Source organism: Bombus vancouverensis, chromosome 4, assembly GCF_051014615.1.
Source record: "Bombus vancouverensis nearcticus chromosome 4, iyBomVanc1_principal, whole genome shotgun sequence".
NCBI classification, from domain to species: domain Eukaryota; kingdom Metazoa; phylum Arthropoda; class Insecta; order Hymenoptera; family Apidae; genus Bombus; species Bombus vancouverensis.
The window spans coordinates 15673812-15697776 of NC_134914.1; the positions used below are offsets into that span (position 1 = coordinate 15673812).

The window sequence follows — 23965 nt, forward strand, 5'->3', positions numbered from 1 at the left end:
TTTTAGATATTCTTTCAACTACTCGTTGAGTTGAAAGGAACAATAATTGCTAGATAACATAATATTATTTATAGTTTAAAGTTTGCGAATATCGCCTACATCGATTTCAGGTATTCGCGATTTTAGCCATTCTAGTTGCTTGATTTGAAGTAACTTGACTAACACGAACGAATCTCTAAGCGACAATGTTGACTTGAAATATTATCGAGTCAGTTTTTCTCCGTTATTTTTTCAATCAGTTCCTCGCTATTATGTAAGCCCGATTTAAAAACGAGGCAATCGCATCGTAACGCGTAATAACAGGAATATGATTGTTTCAGTTGCCTTGGAAACGAACGTGCCGAAAGGAAGTTGTTACGGGATTACGTATAAAAACCAGGAAGCGTGAATCTCTCAGATTTATTTACGAATTTGCCGTTTGATGTTTGGCGATAAGGAAACCCCGATTAAATTGCAGAAACGACAAGCAAGAAAAGGAGAAAGATCGGTTCTTGAACGAAAGGAGCGTTCGACGTTGGATTCGCCTAGAGCAGAGCGGTTGTTACGAAGAATAATAACTGTGGGAGAGTCGCCAATATAATATCTTTTATACTACACGACTGGTTGTAGTATTAAATCCGCACAGGTTCCGACAGGTTGCCAACCACAAGCTTACTCCACATGTGGCCTCCACATTTCTCCCATGACAAATTCATGCGAGATGGCGTACATCAAACCATAACATATTCTCTCAACTACACAGGTCGAGCAGCTGCGACGTGATACAAAAGAACGCTATACTACCTGTCTAACGTGAGCGTGGGGTAAACTGTGATCGGTATTCGAGTCGTCAGAAACAATGATCGCTCTATCTTGGAATCGACTGCAGATGGCTTCGTTTGTACAATGTGTCAATGAACTTGCGTGTATACGGGCTATAAATTTTAGTTAGCAAGTTACGAAGATATTGTTGATTATGCATATGCAAGTTAGTTAGCGCTGGAAGGATTGTAAATGCTTTGTATTCAACAAGTCAAAAATAGATGATATATCGCGATTGCAAGTCAGGACGAACAATACCAATTAATAAATATATCTCTCGGTTGTATATTTTCATAGAACGAAAATATACGGTAAAGTTATGTCTGATCTTACGGATATTATGTACAATACATCTTATTTATAAAAAGTGAGGTATTTCGTTGCAATTTTGTATTCCTTCTTATAATAATTTTTATTCGAGGCTCGTTAAACATCTTCCAAATAATAAATCACGTATTTCTGTAAGATCCGATCTTCAGTTCTAATCATTAATCCATGATTAGAAACAATGATTAGAGCTAAAAGGAAAACGTTGCAAAAACAAGCAAACGCGGAAAATTCTCTGAGTCATAAACGCATAAACAATTTATCGTTAATTGCTGGTTTGATACTGGAAAACTGGTAAAAAAACAAAAAGTTCTTTTTTTTTTGTTCAACTTCATCACTTATCGTATCATGAAACATCAATTATAGCCGTACGTACTCGATGATAAGGTAATTATTTACGAATAGCAGTTAGTAGTATGTAGACAGATACTTGTATACGATTGGTCGTATATGATAGAATGGGAGCGCTTTGACTAGACTGTGTCCTTAAGTAGCAACGCGATTATCGAGCGATACGACACTAGGGGGCGAAATACTCGAACCAGAAGTATAGTATGCGTAGGGTGGTGGTAGAATGGGGCGCGACGATTGGTGGCACAGCCCTGACGCCGGGTCCCGTAGCGGTGGGCATGCCTGCGGAAGATGGAAGGCGCACGAGCCGAGTAGTTTAGTCGCCTTTAACCGGCCTTAAAGTGAAGATCGGATCGCCGCCGATTACCGTGCGCGTGCACAAGAAAGAGAGAGTTAGAGCCACCGGCTTACCGTACGGATCGCGCCGAGAATGAAATTCTTTCTTTGCTTGGTAAAATACAGCAGCAGCAGTTGTAGTAGCAGCAGTCTTTCGTTGTACAACAGTCTCGATAATACAAGAAAACGAGTGGAACGTTTACGGCCAAACGACAGTAGTACCAGTGGCTGCATCGCCTGAACGAATTTTTCTCGTCGATAAACACAACACTACCATTTTTCACGCGTTCCGTCTGCTACGGGCATAACGAAGGAAATCGACGCCGTTTTTTCTTTCATTCTTTTTCGTCCTTTTTGTTTACGTATAGTTTGTTGCTCAGTGCCGCGTAATAGTTCGGTTTCGCGAGGCTCATCCATCATTCGAGACCGGGCCAAACAGAATCTATAGACAACGCCATATAGAAGAAAAAGAGGCGGGACGCGCCTAAGTTTGTTTTATTGGTTTAGTTTCTAGCGCGAGACTCGAACTCGCGCCAAAGTGTGTTCCACAGTGGAGGATACTATCTCTCTTTTGGGTTACAACGATAGGTGGCCGACAGGTTAGTACAGTGCAACTTATACATTTTTTTCCATTTTCGTCTATCCTTTTCTTTTTTCATTCGCTCGATTTTGATGGTGAATTCGAAATGAATGACGTTCGTAATCGCGGTTAAAGCATGTATCGACAATAGACCTCACGCTTGTGTGCATTTCTTTTCCCATTTTGACAGTTCCACGCGAACGCCGCCACTCGCGACCGGTTCGAGCTGGAATTTCAATGAGAAACGGGATCGTTCGCGTCTCAATCGTTCCCGAGACATATTAACGTTAATATACTAGTAAACTTTATAGACAGATCCATCTCGTCAAGTGATACTTAGAACGTATTAAAATTCTGCCAAATAGTCCGGCGTACTTTCGAAGATTCATCTATAGCCTTTTGACTCGAATCCATGGTTTCGCGTATAAATATCGATGAGAGCTTATTTCGCGAAAAGTGAAATTCCTCGAACACTTTGTAGTAAGTTAGGAATTTCTTCTTTGGCAACTGGCCGGTCTATTCGAATTTATACTGTCTCTTATAAATAGAATTAAATATATTCGATTCACCACGTCTATTCGGTATGATTTTTGGTTATTAGTAAGTTTACCGCCAAAATTTGTGGTGTTTGATTTTTCGCGCGTAATTTCCGATTTCGGTAATTAATTTTAAATAACCGACGAATTTTGATCTATAAATACAAGAATAATCTTAAAATTTGGTATTTTCGATTTTTTTTCGTATATATCGTTCTGATCTATTGAAATTCGGTTTTGGAATGTATATTTTAACGCATCATCTTTATTGCACGGAATTACTATTTTTATTGTTCGATAACTTTTTTAAATATTTGTCGATATTTTATTTTTCATTCTTCGATACGTTTTTCAAACGATAGACGAATTGATTTTTGATGTGTGATATTTCGATAACTGTTTTACTTCCAAATTCAAGTTTCCTGTGTTATTCAAAATAATTTCAAGATTTAACTATGACTTTCTTTGCGTGTATATTATTCTTGTTGGAATTTTGTTATATGTTTGACATTTCGGAAATCGTTTTACCATCGGCCATAGCCATACACGGGTTGTCGTTCATGTGACCAAATAACACGCGTCGCGTCTCATCGAGATCGATATACGTGAAAATATGTCAAGTGGAGATAGGCACGCTAACCGATATGTTGCACTTTCTGTTGCAACATTATGCAGTATGTCGATCTAGCCCGCGCTTTCGCGCGTCTCTTACGGTTTCACAAATTGGTGTAACTACGCCTCTGTATAGGAACTTTAGTAAGACAACGAATGGGAGGAGAGCGTCTTTTTTCATTTCGCTTTTGCCGGTGTGTCCTGCGTCCTTTCGTCTCACGAAGAAAGCCACCGTTAATTAGAGTGCGGTAGGAAAGCTGTCAGCTCGTTACACGCTCGAACGATAATGTTCGACGGAAGTTAGCGAGACACACGCAACACATGCACACGGCGCTACCTATATCTAAAGCTGTTGCCCGTGGACCGGTTTGTCTGTTTCTCTCAGCGCGTGTAGGCAGAAAAGTTCGATCCATCGATCGACGCTCTCGTGGCCATGGAATGTGCTTTAATACACTTACAAGTATGATCGTACGTGTGGTACATGTATATATAGATTTTCGAAAGTCCTGTCTAAACGAAAGCGGTCAGCCGGTGTCTTTATCGGGTCGGTAAATAATTTCTTTCTCTTTTTTCCTCTTACCCTCGCTCCCGCCTTTGTCGATATTCAATTTACCATCATGCACACGACTGTAGTAAACTTCGAAATCGTGTCTCTCTTTTACGAGCATATGCATATAGTGTGACATTAGCCTGTCGTGTATCGTGAAATTGAGTTTTTAAAGCCGATGAAGTGTCGCCACGCAATTTTCGTGAAAGTGTTATCCATTACCAACGAGATCGCGATACACGTGATTGTGTCTGTTACGTAACCGGGGAGAAAGAAGACTTATCGATTGGTAACAAGGTTCGGTAGAAACACGACGAGCGTTCGGTGAAATTCGCACCAGATATTATTACCGACGTTTCTTCCCAAAACACTTAGCGCGAGCTCTGTTGCCCCTGTCTGTTTATTATTCGACGAGAAACACTTTTTTCCCGCGTGTTTGGTCGACGCTTCGAGAACGGTTTCACGAAAGTTTATCTCGTTTCTTTTCTACTCTCCTTTTTCTCCTCCGTTTTTCTCTCTCACGACGAGAGTAAACGCGAGGTATACACTGATGCTTTCTTTCGCTTCCAAGGCCGTTCTAGGAAGGTGATTTCCCCTATCGACCGTCTTTTGTTCGATTCAGAGGTAAAGCAGGGGCAAGTAGGAACGGATAATGTGTCTTTGTTTTTCAACGGTGTGCGTTTTTCACGGGTGACCGAGTCATAAAGGCCATGGTTTTTCTTTCTGTCTCTCTCCTTCTTTCACCTCTGTCGCCTTTCTGTCCCTTTCACTTTTTTTCATTCTTGTTGCTTATTTTTCTGGCCCTCATGCCAGTTTTCGATAAGAATCTCACGTAAAACGTGAAACAGACTCATTTACCATCAAACGTCTTTGTCGGGGAATGCTTGTCAAAATATTAACACCGATATGTAGTTTAGTTTTTCGGCGAAATCGTTCTCGAACCTTGTTTGTTCTTCTCGTAAATACCGCGCGGGATTGTCTTTCTTGTCGATCGAAAAGAAACAGATGTGTATACCAGTTTTGGCGCGCGTATATTTTTTTGCGTTTTAATTCCACTGCTTTACTATCGTTACAATGTTTGGTCACATGGTACGAGATTGTAAAGAGATACGTAGTCGGGTTGTAAAATTTTGAGTAAAGACAAAATTTAATTGCTTAAATATATTCCCAATGACAAATAACTGTGTGGTAATAAATAATTCTATCGTTTAACTCTTTAATTGCTTAACACTTTGACTGCGAATGTATCCTGTAGGTCATGTGTTTTTTTTCGTACAAAAAATGATAAAAATCTGTTCATTTTTATTTTTTTCATAATTCCAAAATTGTCCAAAAAAATGCTAAATGCTTGAAAACACCCACAGCACTTGAAGATGTTAAATAGAATCTATATTTCCTAATGTGCGGAATTTTTAATTATTTCCCAACGATATCTATTTATATTTTTCTCACTCTTGTTTTCTTTAAGCGCACTTTGTCTCAATAATTTTGTTTTTTTCAATGATACATGCAACGGCGTATGCGCATGTTTATCGCGAAAGTGACAGTTTCCGCAATAATCGGCGTTATGCAACGATTAATTGGCTCGCGGAGGGTGGTCGGCGCGGGAACGAAAAAGATAACCGGCGACCGCACGCGCGCTTTCGATTGTCACCGTCGAGGTGGGCCTAATCGAGCGAATGTAATGTTTGAGTTAGGCCGCCGACAATAAAAAGCAGAGCTTCTCTTCTGGTGTTGTAGATCCGCGAAACCGATACAGCCGACGAATTTCGTTGTAAGTCTCATGAGTCACTCGAGCCGCCCATATCGAGTCATTCCATTTGACTTTTCGATGCATCTCCATCCGAGCTCCCTCCACCTCTATCTTGTGTGTTCTTCTTTCTCGATGAACGTTCCCAACGATCACATTGGCTACGAGTGATCGCCAAGATCGAATCTCGTTGCCAGTGTGTCAATGTGCAACGTGTTAACGTATGCAAAGCGATGCGTCATCCCGCTAAAGAATTAGTTTCTCTTCGTATCGTAGATGCGGCACGGTTATTCCTAAGTATATATCACTGATGTCCACTACTGTCCTCTTTGCATTCAGATGGTTATTTCGGAATACATAGTTGAACCGTAGACTTAGACAATCTGTTCTTTGCTTATGTGAGATTACGCGAGATTCTAAGGATCTTACTGCAACACCTAGTGGACAAAACGTACTGTGAACCGTTGTCGGTTTGCCGTTCGGTGCAGAGAAAGATGCGTAACGGTTCTCTCACGCAAGGAGGGAAATGTTGCGTTCTCTAGGGATGTTTCGTGAGGCGGGCCGTGATTTATTCGAAGGCACCTCGTCCGAGCGAATTCGATTCGTACCGGTTCCTTTTTATTTTCTGTTCCCATGTGCAGAGGATTATCGACCGCTGTAAGTGTTTTGCACCAAGAACCCAAGTATGAAGTGTGAAGATGTTTCTTCCCAGTAAATTTATCTAAGTTGATTTTATTATTGCAACGAACAATTTATAAGTTACAAATTACGATCATCACATCAGCCGTATCGTTTATCGGAGGAAGCAGAATAGCATTTCTCATTTGGTATTATAATTTTCAATAGGCTTGCAAGCAGAAAATCGTAAAGAATGTGTCACGTGTCACTGATTTATGACCTTAGTTACTTATCGATAAATAGCGTAAATAACACATCTGTGAATGTAGGAGACATAAATATGTGTATAAATGCATGTATTTTTTCCCTAGTATAGTTGAAGATAGTCTTTTGTTAACTTGTAAAGATTCATATAAGAATACATAGTATAGAAAATACTTGAAGCGAACAATAGACCTGAGTCAATGTAAGAGACAACATGTCTATGGTGATGGCAAAAATGCATGAATTTTTAATTTCGTTAGAAATTTTTGTCGTTTTGAGCCTTTGATTACAAGAAATCTTTTCTCTAATAAACAAACAAAGTTGTAGTTATAGACATTCTGCATTTTCTGTTTCGTTAATCGTCGATATTTTATCCCATGTTTAACTGGCGCTTTTTACCAAGACGCAGCAAAAAAGCGTGCAAAGTGGATATGTCGGCAACGAAGGACGTCTATTTTTATTGCGTACACGCGAGCCAGTTCCGACCTCTGTTCGTATTTTCATAGCATTAACTGTACATATTCGTTTCGCTGATTTCTGTGATAATGCGTTGATGTTACGACACGCGGCGCAGTACCGAACAGTGCTGTACGGTAATGCAACATGCTGTAACTGTAAAGGAACCGGGCTGCTTTCTATGGATGATCGATTAGATAATCGACGAGTTTCATTTCCAATTGAATTTTATACAGATAGTGATAACACATAAAAGAACTTTTGATTTTCTCTCTTAGAATGCCTTCCTTATTTTCCCTCTTAAAATTAACAGTGATTGGGGTTAGGTCTTCTTTTGTCGTATGTACTTTGTCATTGGGTATTACACTATCTGTATAACATGCATAGTGCGAAAAACGTTGAAAGTTAAAATTCGGAAGGAAAATATTTAACCCTTACAGTGCTATGCATATATGCGTCTGGCGAAAGCTTTCGGTGTGGACTAAGGACGCATATATGCGTTTGTCAATTTTTCCGAACACCTACGCAGATGTAATACCATTACGTTTGTGGGAGATAAATAATGAATAATAAATAATTAATACTAAAAAAATAACGCTCTTGAATCTTTTAATCTCGTTCAAAAGAATTACTATAACTTATTACGGTTTGCGCTTTGAATAGTCAATCAACAGAGTTCAGTCTAGCGAAAAAGTACTCCGTCCACAGCGATCGTCAGCGCTGGTCCGCACGGACCGCATAGGCCGCGAATATTCAGCACTCTAAGGGTTAAAGGCAAAAACTTCTTTTTTTTTTAACTTTCAGCGTTTCGCATTATGCATGTTATTCAAATAGTGGTGTAATACTCAATGACAAAGTTTTTAGCAATTTTATCAAAGGCTTGAACATAAAACGACTTAATTTCCTACGAGGATTTAACCGAAATGATTGTTGATGAATGGTATGGTTGATTCCTCTAGGCAAAATGCCGGTGCCGGTTTGGGACTCCTCTGACCTGGGCCTGTTAGGCGAGCCCCTGGACACTGCGACAGTGGTGTCCGACGACATATGGAAGAAGTTCGATCTTCCGGACTTCCTCTCTATAGATCACAGAGCGGACGTCAACACGGAAATGTATTGCGATCGCACCTTGGACGATGGCATATTGTCGGATCCACAGTACGACAAGACCTGCCTGTCTCGAGAGATACGTCATCACGACTGTATGTGGGCAGGGTTATGCATCAGTAAAGAACACAACAGAACGTTGCCTGCGAAGAAGGAGTCGCTAATACAGAAGAAGGTGCCGGCTGGTCGAAGCCTTTTGATATCACGAGCAAATACCGCTTTTATAGGGACTTCGTTGGCAGTCAATCAGCAACAGGCTCAGCAACTGTGCCGTGCAAGAAATCTGGAGAGCGACGGCGAATCCACTAGGCCGGATACACCACAAAGCTCCAGTTCCGATACAGAAACAGAGGACGAAGGTCCGTTCTTTAGACACGACCAGATCAACATACACGAGAAATTATCCGAGTGTATATCAGCACCAACTACCAAAACTGCACGAGTAAGCCAGAATAAGCGAAAGACCGGTCGACGTGGCAGAAGGAAAGAGCAGGATCAGTGTCAAGTGCATAGAGAGACGAATATCAGAAATACTCTCAGCGACCATTGCTATCACTTGAATCAGTCGTTCAGCAAGAATTTAGAACACCTTGGAGTGCAGACACCTTCCGATTCCGGTGAGTCACGATTCTGTTTTCCTTCTTCACGTTGTTCTTTAAGATGTTGTTTTATATTTCCGTTGTCCGTCGCGTCATCATACTCATATCTCTGACTATATATATTATATTATTATATCATACTATTGTATATAATATATTATATATAAGTATATAGATATGTATAGATACTATACATATAATAAAAGAAATAAGTGAAATACTATATATATGTACGTTTTCATAATTATAGGAAATGAGTAAGGAAGAAGTTGACCAATTTTCATTTCATTTTTTGCTCGTTGAATAGTTTAACCTATGCGTTGCGACATTGACTTCACTCCACGTGTCGTTTATACTTCTTCGTCTCTTTTTAATCACTATTTTTCCAAGTCCAGTTGAAATGAAATAATTACACTTAAAAAGAATACGTTCATTAAATTTTCATATTCCTCTAATATAAATATTCCAGATTTTTCATTTTTCTTATAGAATGTTGTATATTTTATCTTTGGTTAATAAGTGAACATGTTATCTAGTTTCGTAATTGCTAACAAAATAGCATGGTTAATTAGCGTGAAGGTTAACCAGACTATAATTCACAGGAAATATTAACATCGTTTCATTTTCATATGTCAATATGTATGCGGTTTGCCGTGAAATTTAAGTAGCAGAAATATACCTCTTGTTCTGGGTCGGGATACGTTTTATCTGATGCATCCGCCAAAGGATCAACCAGTTTATTCATCTGGTTCTTTTGTACCCTCCTAAACGGAGGCAGCAAGGTCGGACTAAGAATCCTCTTAATCGAGTGCAATTGAAGACACGGCGCTCCGCACCCGGGAGAGAGTGCAGTTCGCCGAATTCGGGTACCCGCATGAGTATGCTAATCACGCGTTTGGTTATTCGTCATTCGTCGCGGCAGTACCGTGAATGCGACACAATCGAGAAAAGAAACTCGTTTCGGGCGAGTTCGGAGGTCGTTACGCTAACGTCCTCGGCTCGACAAAACGGCGTTCTTTCTTCGTGGCTCTATTCTTTGGTAGGGAACGGAAAAAGCGAAAAAAGGACGGAAAGAGATAGAGAAAGAAACCCGTGAGAATTTTGTGTTTGCTACACACGCTTGCCTTTCGAAAACCTGAACGCACGTGGGTCGCACGACGTCCTGTTTCGTGTTTGTGCAAACAATTTGATCCGCGTTAGTGTGCAGGATGAAGGACGAATTTTTCGCCATTTCTTGTTTTATTTCTCTTTTCATTTTCATTTACCGTGCAGGTTCCAAGGACAAAGAAAAGGCGCGCGCCTTTTGTCGTTACCGCGGCGTGAACAATTTTCACATCTCGCAGGTAATCTTGCCGAACAGAGACGTTTTTGTTCCGTAAGGGTGTGATTTTTCAGCCATCCACGGGTGTCACCGTTTCATACAACGTATGAAGTGGTTCAACAGTCGATAGAGATATACAGAGTCGAGAAGGCCCTCCTTTCACGTGCCCGCGATCTCGTTGTCGGCATATACGTTCCTATATACGTTACCGACCCTCTTGTATATTTTACAACGGTATCTTAGATGGTCTAGCACCGTCTGCCTTCAGGACGAGATATTCCGCTCGTTTTAGTTTAATAGCGGCGAAGGTTATGCATTGGGTATACACTCGCCACGGAACATAAGTATAATTTAATTGCTGTATACGCAACGTTCATTTGCTTTCAATGACGAGGATGATTGCTATCGGTGAAGAAGGGAGTCGATGTTTATCTCGTTGCGTCAGTATCATTGGAAAATCTTTTACAGTAAATATATGATAAGGATGATTTTTTCTTTTAAGTAGCAATAAATAGGTAGAGTAAGAAAAGGGCGAAAAATATTTTAATGTGTTCGATATTTGACAAATGAAATATTAACGAGGGGTCTGTCCATTATACAGTGTATTAAAGTAATCGCATTAGCTGATAATAGTTCACTACATACGTAATCTAAAGATCGTATTCGGCTGTTGGTTAAATATGTACTTGGCTGAAATATTAACATATTAAATACACATATAGCTCATTTTTGGACCTACATAATTTCACAAAGAAACGTAATTCTCTAGGTTGTCCAACATTAATTACTTTTGCTGATTTACCTGGACACATTATGCCAACTTCGTGCATGTGATGTTTGCATACGACATTCAATATTCGCATTAAAATACACTTGTACGTTTACAACATTCGTAGATACTAGTAGACATTTAATACTCGTTCCAAACAGTGAACATTATTTTTATCCGTGTCGGTAACTTCACGCATATTGAAGCGCACGAGCACACTTGCTTGTCTCGTGCCACATATAACGTAGAAAATTAGAATATCTAAGTCAGGAACATCGGAGAAGCAGACGTCTGATTATGTACGATGAATAGTATAGTTTAGGCCAATGTGTATTACATTTTACAGAAAAGCAGGCTTATTGAATTGCAATAAACTGCTAAAAAGAATACAATTATGTTACAAGAGGACAAAGTTACTATAGAAAAATTCAGGGTGGAGCTCGAGTTTCTTAAACTGATTCATTCAATATGGAACGATGTATATTAGGTTGTTATTTATTACGATTGCAGGCCTGACCTCCTATCTATATGTAATATATACAAGTACGTAAGTCATTTGAAAAGTTCTCGGAACAGAGTGGTATTTTTAGTTAATTGTCAATAGCTTTTTCAACTCTTTCTTCTAACAAACATTTCATACACAGAGTTCGTTTCAGACTCTGTAACATGGAAATTCGTTTATATTTGCATCTCGAATTATGTCCACTTCATTTTTAAACCTCCAGATATTTAGAGGAAACATACTTCTCTCGGTTTTTTTTTAAATTCTACGACAGTATAACTCTTTCAGTCTTAAGACGCGCTTGGAGTCAGCACTGCGCAGACGGGTCCGCAACGACGATACCGGTGTGCGCGCGCAGAAATATGCAGGCGCGTCGCACGAATTTCTCCAGTGGTCATTTGGGTTGTTCGGTCTGGCAGCTCGCGATTAGGTTAACCAGCGGTCGGTTTTCAGGGCTCGTCATGTATAGCTAGCTTCCTCGTAGCCCAGTGGAGACGTCGTTCCATGTCTGCTTGATCTAACTATAGCTATAACGATTCCGGGAGAGAGTAAGAGAGACAGCCCTCGGAAGAGAAACAGAGAGGGGAGCTGTGCACAGTTTGGCGCGACTCACATAATTCGCTCGGACTGTGCACAGTGCCGTCTCTTCGACCTAGGGGAATGGTGTTGTTTGCCACCTGAAAATATGTTGCACCACATGGTGACATCTTAACGTCGTTTTATAGATACCGAGAATGCACGCACACGAAGATAGCCGATGTTATTCAGATGCTGCAGTTGCGCATGTGTGCGGGGTTCGTATGATAGGAGAACATGACGAGGAAAGAGTCGCGCAATGACCGCGTCGCTCTGCCTGCACACGCGTGTATACCGGTTGCAGTTGCGTGCACGTGTGCGGCGTCACTTAACGCGCGCGCACGTGACCCGACGCTTAGCCGGTGCGCACGGCCTTTCCTTCCGATTACTCGTCAAATCGAACCTCGGTGCACTGGGCCGTGTAGTTACGTCGTTGCCCTCTAATTCTTCTGCGTCATGCTTGCGACGCGCTCGGTACAATGTGACATTTCGAGCACGCTTACGAATAGCTGTCTTAACCTTCGTGTTCCTGCCAGCATCTCGCGGTCTTCGTTTTGGCTGATTATTGAATGTTGTCGCATGTGATCGAGCAACGAAACTTGTAACATATCCTTGCGCATATTTCATATAACGAAGTACTTATATTCTTTGTATAAACAGTTTCTCATATACTTGCATAAAAACCTTCTTACAAGATACATACTTAACACAGGCAAAAAGCTCTGTAAAAAAAGGGGAACACGATTGAGATCAAAGCTCAGGCAATCTATCTTATTCTTTTCTTTTTAGATTTTTATTCAATATTTACTTCAAGCTATGCGCGTCTATTATTCAAAATACGTATCCAGTAAATATTTTTTACGTTTTATCGTAGAAAGCAGCAAGCTAATCGATTTGGTGCGATACGTGTTGCGTTTACTCGTGACACATTAGCGATTGTATACATGATTCAACGAAAAATCGATAGAACCCGGAGACCGGGTAATTGTCTGTAACGTTTGATCGGCGTAGTTGAATTTTCTGAGTGGGTGAGGAATGGGAGAACGCGCTGGCTGTAAAACGGTGAGAGAATTCTTGAGCGTAGTACGTCGACCGCGCAGCCGACCTCTTATAAAAGCTATCCGCCGTTTCCTGATCGGTCTCTTAATGGATCAAGAAGACGGCACCGTGTGACCGGACACCATCGCAGTTTCGGCCTTCGTGCTATCGTGTCACCGTTCGTAATTGGTAATTGCCAGGGCCACGACTTGCAAATGGCTACTTTTGACCGCGGTCAGACAGGTCAGTGAAACAACGAGAAACCGGTGCACAGGGACGAACAACGGCGTAACCTCGTTAAATGTATTAATGATTACATAATGTTGTTTCATTCGGAAGCCGTTAACGAGCATCAGTTTTTGTTTGATCGATGGATTAAGAAAGAAAAAGATGGAAAGAAGATGGAAAAAGATAAGATAGCAGGAATAGAGAAATTAATGTATGGATAACATTAGTCGATCCACGAAAAGTTTCAATATCGATGAGACATTTCAATTCGAAGAGCATATATATATATATATATATATATATATATATATATATATACACGCACAATCAGCTCTCACTCTTACGTAATTTGTGATTATGAGATCTGGCCTCGTTTCTGGTGAGAAAGCACCCGTTCTTGATATCTGGCAAGACCTCTGTACCGTTGCCCTCTCGTGTAATCTGATTTGTTCGAGAGTCCACGGGATGATTTTTTTACCCTCCATTTTACCCGTTTGCGTTGATATGAGGCAATGTCCCGATAACGAACCAAACTTTTTTCTCTTCCTCTTTCCATTGCTTCTACTTACAGACTCTAGATAGTACGAAGGTTTTATCATCCTGTTCAGTCGATAATTCAATCCTCTCGACAATCGAGGAGAAAATTCCACCTCGGAAAAAATAAACACTGTTACATACGATTCTATTCGATCGTGGAACACGGAGCTTTAAATTGAACAATTCCCTGCAAGAGATAAGGTAAAGTCAGGGTTGCTGCACCGGAGAGGCATGACGGCGAACGCATGCGCATCTTTTTCATGCGAGCAATGCACCGCGAACTAGGGGGCTGCGCCACGCTGCGTGACGTCTGCGGTACCTGACCGGTCATTTACTGCCGACCAGCTTACGTCAAGTATTACCTTCTCTGCTCAATATACCAAAGTCATCCAATCACCTCAAACTTCTACTTTTTCCGTTTATTTTGTTAAAACATAAATTTCAAAAATAATCCACAGTGATAAAGAAAATTTTAACGAGCACGCTTGATAAGGAAAAGAACGTAATTTTCAAGCGTTATCGCGTTGCATTTTACCTGCTGCGTTCACGGATGCGCGAGCATGTGTGCAGGTGCACACTCGGTTGAAGCAGGATCGTCGGAGCATGCGCAGTTAATCGCGCGGGAACTCGAAGGTCACGCGGTACCAAGTGACGTCAATCGATAGCCGGCCGGCCGGTCGGTCGCTGCTTGCGGTCAAGCGTGGGACCCCGCCGCGGCGGTTTAAATGGTCGCCGGAATGCGGTTAAGCCTTTTTGCCATTCGCGCCGTAGTCGCGTTCGCCGCGGCGAGGGATACTACAGTGGCGTGTTACGCGGGCACCGTGCCCCCTTGGCATCTCTGTTTTCACTTCAATATCTTTGAAATATTTTCAACTTTGTACAATTACATTTCATATAATGATAACGATGATAACGATACGTAATACGTGTGTTATCGTATCATAGGAATACAAGGATACAGATAAGCTCTGTTATTTTTAAGCTGTAATGCTAACGGTGATAGGTTAGGCTCGTGATGCAAAAAATAGCCATTTCGAATGGAAGGTCGAATAGAACGATGATTATCGCATTTTTTAGAATGTTTCAAGTTAGATCTTGTTGTCGAAGGTCCTGTCAGAAACACTAATGTGAGAATCTTTTTTATTATCTATTATCAAAGTTACTTATCTGCTATGTATTCAAAATTCAGTTTCGTTATCTCTTACATGAATAATCAGAAACGATTGAAAGATTTTCGCTATTCGTATGCTTTAAATCTAATCTATATTCCGATTAGAAGATTTGGTTTTAGTAGGTACTACCAAGAAATAGCGCTAATCGAGAAATCCATACCGAGGAATTATCTTCCACTTGCCCCGCCGTTAGCGGGAATTTCGCATCATAAAGTATCGCATTGAAAATATCAATATTTGCATAATACATACGTAGGATAGTTTAGTCTAGTTGTAATTTCCTCGTCAAAGTCGAAGAAAGACCGACGATTTCTATGCACGTGTGTCATCCACGTGACAGCAATAAGGAACTTATACATTGTACTCTATTTTTGCCCGGTAACACGTTTCACTCTTTGATCGAACGACGTTTATCTGCATTCGTGTGTGTATACGTGTGTTACGTGTAGCGCCAATTGCAGCTGCCTAGCGCCATTAATTACGTAAACTCCGGTAAGTACCGCGTAAACTTGGACGTCGCGGAGGATAGGAGGAAAGGGATTCTCGTTACGGAAAGAATGATCATTGAATTCTACGAAGTTATTTCTATTTTCTGAATCTCGGTGGTTTATGGTTTAACAGATTAATCATCCCGGTGAAAAATCAATTTTCTCAACGGAACACACGGTCAACTGATTCTTGGAAACGAGTGCCGCCTCAACGTCGAGGCATGTATTTTAGCGCGGAAACGCGTCGTGCTTAGAAATCGTTAGACTGGTCTGTCAGGCCTATTAAGAATCTTCATCGACTCTGTAATATCACGGCGCACGAAGGTCGTGCCAAGTCCTACTTTTATGCGCCGCAAACGTTGGAAAGTAAAATACGCGGTTGCAATATTTCTCTTTCCGTCCGTCGATGACAAGTTGAATTCGTAATTAACTCGAGCCATAGGAATTTTTCTATGATCGTTAATATTCAACGGAATATCAGATGCTAAGAAATTTTTTGTGCAAACACGATACCACATATTCGTCGTTAAGTATTATGAAAATCAGTATCTGCTAATCTATATATTATAACTTAATGGTAATACGATAAATACATTTTTTTTAATGATCTGTATACTTCTGAACATATTGCCTGTGCGACAAAATGATCATCATGCTGATTACGGGTTAAGTTTCTGTACTATATTTCAAATATAAAAATGAAAAAGTTTTTATTCCGTTTGAATATAGAAGGAGAGTTTTGAAAGATCTGGATATTCCGTGTATGACGAAGGTTTTCTAATTCGAGGCGCGAGATGCATCGAGTATCGTCAACCTGGTGTGACTTTCCTCTTTGTAGAATGGGTTACCGGGTTGTCAGTACCGATCCTCTCGAGTTTCTTCATTGTAACGAGGTGTCAGGGTATATTGGTACGATCCTGCGATCCCCGGGACACATTCAACGAAGACGCCGGTTCGTCTTACGTCTGGACCTTCCTTTTTCGTGGTATTCGCACGCAACCCCGCCTAGCCTCTCCTTTACCATCGACCAGGACTTCATTCCGTTGCTCATGCAAATTCTCCAGTTGAAGGTTCCTGGAAAATCGCGCGGCACGCTGGAACGCGAGCGGAGAACGGGTCGCGCTCATAAAAATGTACGCGTTGTCGTCTGTATCGTCACCTCCAATGTGCTCGCCCGATTCTGGAATTCAGTGGGTGCAGCGTGCATGCACTTTAGATAGACGCACATATATACGCGATAAGCCATAGCCTAAGTTTCGATTTCAGCGAATCGGCGAAAGCAACGTTCGAAGAAAGTCGATGGCGCGCAGCCACCACGAAATTCGCGGTATCATTTTCACTTTGATCATTTTCCTTCACGGTCTGAATCGGTTTGTGCCAGTTACGAACGGCTGGTCCGCTACAAAAGGAAATAAACGTCGTGTTCGATATAGTAAGAGCATTGATTTGATATCGAGAGCTGTTCAACACGTTTTATCTACCTCGCGCCGATTTTAGCCGCGTAACGAAACGAAAGTGGAAATACGGCGCCCGACCGCCCTGATTTACTATTATTAAAATAAGTCTCTATCTCGGGTTCTCTCTCTCTCTCTCTCTCTCTCTCTCTCTGACATACACACACACACACACATACATTCCTCCTGACTGACGTGGGTACTGCATTCTGATAATACTGAAATGTGGTTTTACCGAGAGCGCGTAACGGTCCTTGCGGTTATTGCAAAACAATTCAGCCTGGCGGTATCGGTTTTATACGCAGGTGGGTTTGGCATCTCTCGAAGGTATTAGTTAATATTCTACATAAGTATAAGCTGTAAGCAATTATTTTCCCGCTCTCTTTCTCTTTTTCCTCGTTAAGACGTTACATCGTGTTACTCCCACCACGAATATTCGCGGTGGTGGTTGGTTACTCTCGGTTCTTTCACCAAGATATCTATAATTATGCCTTTCCCTCGGGAGAGCAAGTGGGTGCCTATTTTTGTGCAGGAACTCCTCCGACGTTGTACGTATAAGTGCATCTCCGGCTCTGACGTAATTCATTCATTCATTCATTCATTAAGTTCGGCCGCGTGGGAGAGGCTGCTGCTCTGATAAGTATCGTAGTAAAAACGTTAGGTCACTCTTAGGACTTTTAGTTTTATCGCTTCTAATTTTCATTCCGCGTTCTTAAAATCGATATTCCGTTTCTTGCTTGATATAAAACTTGAATTTTACTCCTCTTTATTTGCCAAATTTGTAGAAGAATTGAAGTTGAATATATAAGTTTACACATAGAATTTTTGTTACTAATGCAATTTATTGGTTAGACTGTATATATTTGGAGTCGAAACATTTATTCCTCTTCGAATTTTAATTTCATAGAAGAATTTCGTTGTACTGAATTTTTGTAATTGATATTAATTACTGGTCATTTTATGCCGTTTCCGATACAAGAGAAAGAAGTACACATTAATAACCGATCATTTTTCTTCTGTATCAAATGTCTGGTCGACGAACCAGGATGCCTGCACCACCTCTGTAACAAGAATTAGGAGGTTGATCGCCGAAATGTCAGACAAGTAAAACTTGATTCGGGAATGCCGACCGGCATCAGCGGCGGCCAGAGAACCTTTTTCTTTTTGCCATTTTTTTCTCCCTCCTTCTCCGTAATACACTCCATACCACAATTCCCCTCTCTACAATACAAAAATAGCAAATTATCAATTTTAATTTCCGTCGCGAGTTTTATCAAACGTACATTCTGATAACGAACCATTCAATTTTTTCATGGATAAGAACCTGCATAGAAAATGATCGAAGTTTTTACCCGATACTGCAAGCAAAATAAAAAGACAGGAGAAAGAAAAACCTCGTAGGAGTAAATACCGCGTTGGCCAATTAAAAATTCGAAATTGATTAGATCGTAAGTAAGAGAGGACGTAACGAAAGGAGAGAGAGAATGTTGGCGGTTCGCAAGTTCTCTCGCACGTTCCTCCCGCGCACCTACTCCCCGATATGGCACTCCTTCCTCTTTACTCGATCGCAACGGCATGGCATGGCGGCAGCACGGCGGTTGTCCTCTTCTTATTGCATTTCTCGTTCTTCCGAGGCGGCATGCCAGACTCGCTCCTCTCTGCCTCTCTTTCTCTCCTGTTCTCTCGACTCGATCGAATGAGAAACAGAGAAGAATATGTATAGCCAAAGACAGTCTTCTAGAGCGAACAGAGGATGGAAAGAGAGGAGGAGTGGAATTGAAGAGGGGAGAAAAGGGAGGGAAGAGAAAGGAAAGAAAAGGTGGAAAGAAGGAGACAGACGTAAGAACGGCGAGTAACTGGCAATTTCTGTGAGTCAATCGAGCAAGGAAAAAGACGATGGAGGAGAGATGTCTTTCCCCACGTCTGTATTCCATAGATACAAAAGTGGTATCGATGACGATGCGTCAGTAGCGCGGAAGTCGTCGTCAACGTTCGTCTAGCGCGATATATGTGACGGTTCACGCGAACGTCGATGACGCGATGTGCATCCCGTTTCGTGGGCGGATCTCGTCTCGTGGGCAGAGCTTAATGGTGTCTGGTCACCGGGTCGTTTCCTGGCTACTATCCCCCAGATACGTCTGCCGTATTTCGTATCTCGCGTAGGTTGTTATCCATGGTAGTATCTCGCGGCATGCTTTCCAAGTGCATCCGTGTACTCACGCGAATACACGGGGCGGATACACAGTGGAGCCCGGAGACTCCTCGTAATTGGACTTGGCCGTCGGATAGTAACGCGTTATGGTCTGTGATTTTTTTGAACGAGCTTTACCTGTTCGCTACGTACTTCGCTACCTTCCTCCGGTTACTCTTGCTCCGATTCGAACAAAGTAGAACAGAAAACGCCAGCGGGTCTTTATGAATTTGCCGATAGCGAAGTAAATTGGCAGATGTGTGTGGGTGGTGGCTCGTCGTGTTGGGTCGTTAATGTTACCTTTAAATCAAAGGGGTTGTCTAAGTTGGTATTTAGAGTAGAGAGTTGTTAGTCGGAAGAATTTAACGAGCTCGCTCGCGAGGCAATTAGAAAATTCGTCTCGGAGGTATGTCTCGGCGCCGTTGGCTGGCGAACATCGTGTGTATCATCGTGCACAAGGAGAAAATCCATGGATCGTTCGGCTTCTTGCACGCAACGCGCCGATTTCTGTGTCCCCCGCGAACCGTTTCTCGCGTGGAACGCGATGCCGCCGCGGTGTTCCGTGACTTTCGAGCCGTCGACCGGTACCTGGCGAGAGAGAAAGAAAGCATTTTGCACGTCGTGCGCGCGCGCGCGCTCACTTTCGTAACTGGAGTGGATGAGTCGCCTGGTAGTACGAGGCATTAGCCGCGAGCGCGCCAGAGACTTGGGCACGACGAGATTTATGGCTTCGCCTCGTATACGGATGTGTACATCCAGTGACCAGGAAGAGAAACGTGCCGTCACGTTCGCATATGTGGCTCCGCTTAAAGGGATTGTCATCTCGGGATAGTTCGAATCGTGGGATTCGTTTTTGGGGACAGAATTCCACGAAAAGTAATTTCATGCCGTGCTCGTCACCGAATGCTTTTTGCTTTGATATCGCTGGAATTCAGTCTGCCCAAGGTTAGAGAACGATCGAGCAAATCGTCCAACTGGCACAGGAAAAGAAAATGATAGAAGAAGTCGCTTGTCGAATTTGTTTTACATATTTAAATGTCGACACAACGTTCGGGTGTAATCTGTGCACGTTTTAAATGGTCTTTGCTGTTATCATCTTGTCCGTCGAAGCTCTCGTTGGAAATGTTACGCGATTTCGAGAAAGTTAATGATCCATAAATGACGAATTAGCGCAACACTCTGCTCAGAGTTCGCGCGGGTCACTATGGATGCAGAGCGCTCGTACAGATTTCTAGCGGAGTTCACATAGATTTCTCTTATCTGACGGCTATCTGTTGTGCGAAGTAACGGATCATCGGACATTGGCAGACCTACATATCGTGTGACGGGTCTGCGAAACTCGAGCGCGAAACGCTGCGATCTTTTTCTATACGAGTTAGTGTCAATGGGAGTAGCGAATCGGTATTTGACTGCTGTACAGACTGAATCACGTGCCACGTAATATACGCTGAGTTGATTCTCTAGCTACAGTACCGATGGTACGTTATCTGCTTACTTTCCCCTTGGACTATAGGTTGTAATGGAATTTTCACGCCCTTCTCGCTGCATACGGACAGATTAGCAAGCGCGTTTATGCACGTGTATCTCGAAAGAGCGCATGCTCTCCTCCGCATTGTGCTATAATTTTTTCAATTCTAGCTCGTCGGCGATAGCGATCGTTGCCTCGCGTAACGGAACCACCTAACGCCGAGCCTGGCTAAATTCCATAATTTATATACAGACTTCTCGCGAGTCCAGTTCGCGAGCCTCCCGGACACTTGTCTCAGTTATCTGCGAACGGGATCAAAGAAATTTATATACGCTACGTTCACTTCCAAAGCGAGCGTGCCGCACGCGTGTTACACGCAGGGTTACCGCGTTCTGCGCATTGTGTTTTCTCCCGGGCGAGAGGTGTACCTCTCGCTGCCTCCCCTCGGAAAATATTCGGCCAGCCAGACGGGTGTGCCGCGCCCTGTGCGAAACATACAAATCAAAACGCGTAATCAGCCAAAAGGGATTTGTCGGGGAAAAATTGCGGGACTTTCATCCGGATACCCGACGTTCGAGGGTGTGCGGAGCAGAGAGATAGGAAAATAAAGAGACGAGAGAGACAGCTTTATACAGTTCAGCCTAAAGAAGAGAAAGAAGAGAAAGGAAATTCATCCCTTCTCCTGGTTTTTTGAAGCTCGCTCCGCAGGCAGACAGCCGAAGCGACCGTTCGATATCACGAAAACCTCTCCCCTCTCTTCGTGTCTCTCTTGTCTCGCGGTCGCCTATCCCAACGAGAGAGGAGAGCCGATCGATTCGCGTCGACGTACTACTATGGCCTGCTTACACGGAGAGCACTGACCCCCAAGGTCGCTCTTACACGGCTGCACGTGCTGCCGCGAATTGACGTTACCACCCTTTCCTCTTCCGTCTCCCGCCAATCTCCCCCTTCCCCCGGCGAACATCGCAACGTGGTCGACTCGCGGTTCACACCGTACACCGTCATCGCTACCCCTCCCCTCTTTTTCGCCAAGCAAAATTGCTCCTCAAAGTTTCCTCTCGTCGCAACGTCACGTCGCGTCGCGCCTCTTTCTGGGCCGCCGACCTCTTCCGCAGCCTCCTCGCGCGCGCCCTCTTTTGCAGACGCGGCCATGCGTTGTCACATACGTGTACACTGTACACGTAGTACGTACGTTCCTCGCCATGTCGTGTTTCTTCCATTCTTGTCCTCGTCTCTTTTGCGCGCGATTTGCGCCTCTTCCTGACTCGGTTTCTGCTTCTGCTAATTTTGGACGAGTTTCAGTCCAAGCCGAGTGGGATAGGTTGGGAGAGGATGACGACGTTCTCTTTGACGTTCGTGATTCCGTTTGTAGTTATGTTTGGTAGGTGTATTGGGTGTGTGGATGTTTGCAAGAATCTCGAAGATTTTTGTAGATAATTTGGTTAATTTGGTTTGGGTTGAATAGACGATGATGTGTGATGAATTTTCAATGTTAATTTGTTAATTTTCTTAACCCTTAGAGTGCTATGGACGCATATATGCGTCTGGCGAAAGCTATCGGTGTGGACTAAGGACACATGTATGCGTTTTCTGTAAGTGTCCGGCATGGACTAAAGACGCATATATGCGTTTGTCAATTTTTCCGAACACCTACGCAGAAGTAGTACTGTTACGTTTGTGTGAGATAAATATAAATGCATTCCTTATATATGATGCATATATTTTATATCAAAAATCTACTGCTTTGAAACAAAAATTTAATGAATTTCATTTAGCGTTGATACGAGACATTTTACGAAAATATTTCCAACGTAGAAGCATGTTAGAAGGAGGAAAAAGAAAGTCTGAGGATTTACCACTTTGTTTAATCGATAGGCTTTTTTCATCAAAATGCCCTAATCGTGCCGGCACAACACAATTATCAAGAAGAAAATGTGTTGTTTGTGTGAAAAATAAGAGAAGGAGCGACACGCGATACGAATGCAGAAAATGCGATATCGGATTATGTATCGATAATTGTTTTGAAATTTTTCGCACGCAACTGAATTATTAACTCCCTCGTGCAAAAGAATTACTATAACTTATTACGATTTGCACTTTGAATAGTCAATCGACAGAGTTCAGTCTAGCGAAAAAGTCCACGGTGACCGTCAGCGCTGGCCGCGCGCCGTCCGTGCGGACCGCATAGGCCGCGAATGTTCAACACTCTAAGGGTTCATTGATAGACGATATTTCATAAATCTTTAAATAGTCGGTTCTGTTTTAAGAATATATTTTTTACTGATAAATGTCATTATTTTTGAAGCTTGATCGTAGTTTCACTTGCTATTCAAATATGCTAAATAGTCAAGCTGGGAGTCTTTCATAGTGCGTCACATGTACATATTTCATGTTAATGTGTGATGCAAAATTGGCGCATCAGACATGTAACGTGTGGTAACTGGATAGCTCTATGATCTATATTTAATTCTTTTCTATATTAAATTAAAGTCAATCACAGAAATTGATCTAGCAAGACGCAACTCTTATAATGCATTTAACCATTTATTTTGTCACAGCAATTAACTATTCATGAACTGTCGAATGAAAATGACCAGTTCGATAAAGAAAACGTAACCAAACACAATTCGAGCGAACGTTAAAATTCTCGTTCTCCATTAAAGACTCGTATTAATGCAATATTAACATAATTCCTGTATTCTGGCTACGATTCACGGTCTTTTTCGTAAAATATATCGATCAACCTTGTTCAATTAGCGATTCGATGGTCTCGACTTTTCGACTGCTGGGTCATGCGACAGAAGAACGAAATACGAGGCACTTCCTTCCTCGCTGAGAAACATTAACGCCTTGATTTGCGCACGAATTTCGTATAAATTATCTGTACAATGGAAGTGGCGTTTATTTCGGCGCGATATATTGCAACGTATGAGTCACTCGCAGAAATAAAACTAATCGATCTCACTTTCTAAAAAATTTTTTAATTATAGTCTTTCATAATAGTGACTTTACCATTTTCAAGTTACATGCAAATTATTAATAAATTTATGTAATTATCGTCGCTATTATTAGATGCAAACTATAAATGTTCTTCGATAAGAATGGAGAAAATAGAGAAGAGCGGGTAAAAGGAATGTAAATCAAAGTGAAACAGAAATAGGTGGCACGTGGGTCGACGAGTATGATGTCGGGTGCTATTCCAGTGGAAAAGAGACGAGACCAAAGGGGAAGTGGTTCTCTCGACTCGCGACCCTCGGTGTTCCTTCTATAGTTAGTTTAGAGTTTAGGTGGCTCCTCCTGGTTATTTTTAGAAATTTCGCGCCTTTTCACAGTTGCT

The 23965-nt window shown here is 42.0% G+C and overlaps 1 protein-coding gene across 1 annotated transcript in view; it reads left to right on the plus strand.

Moving 5' to 3' along the window:
• The first annotated feature begins 1814 nt into the window (after positions 1–1814).
• Positions 1815–23965, plus strand: part of Myc (bHLH transcription factor Myc) — a 38105-nt gene continuing 15954 nt past the window's right edge. The window contains exons 1-2 of the mRNA XM_033350925.2: positions 1815–2414; positions 8138–8902. Coding sequence (XP_033206816.1) covers positions 8143–8902 — 760 coding nt within the window. The 5' untranslated portion in view covers positions 1815–2414; positions 8138–8142. The remainder of the gene's footprint in view (positions 2415–8137; positions 8903–23965) is intronic.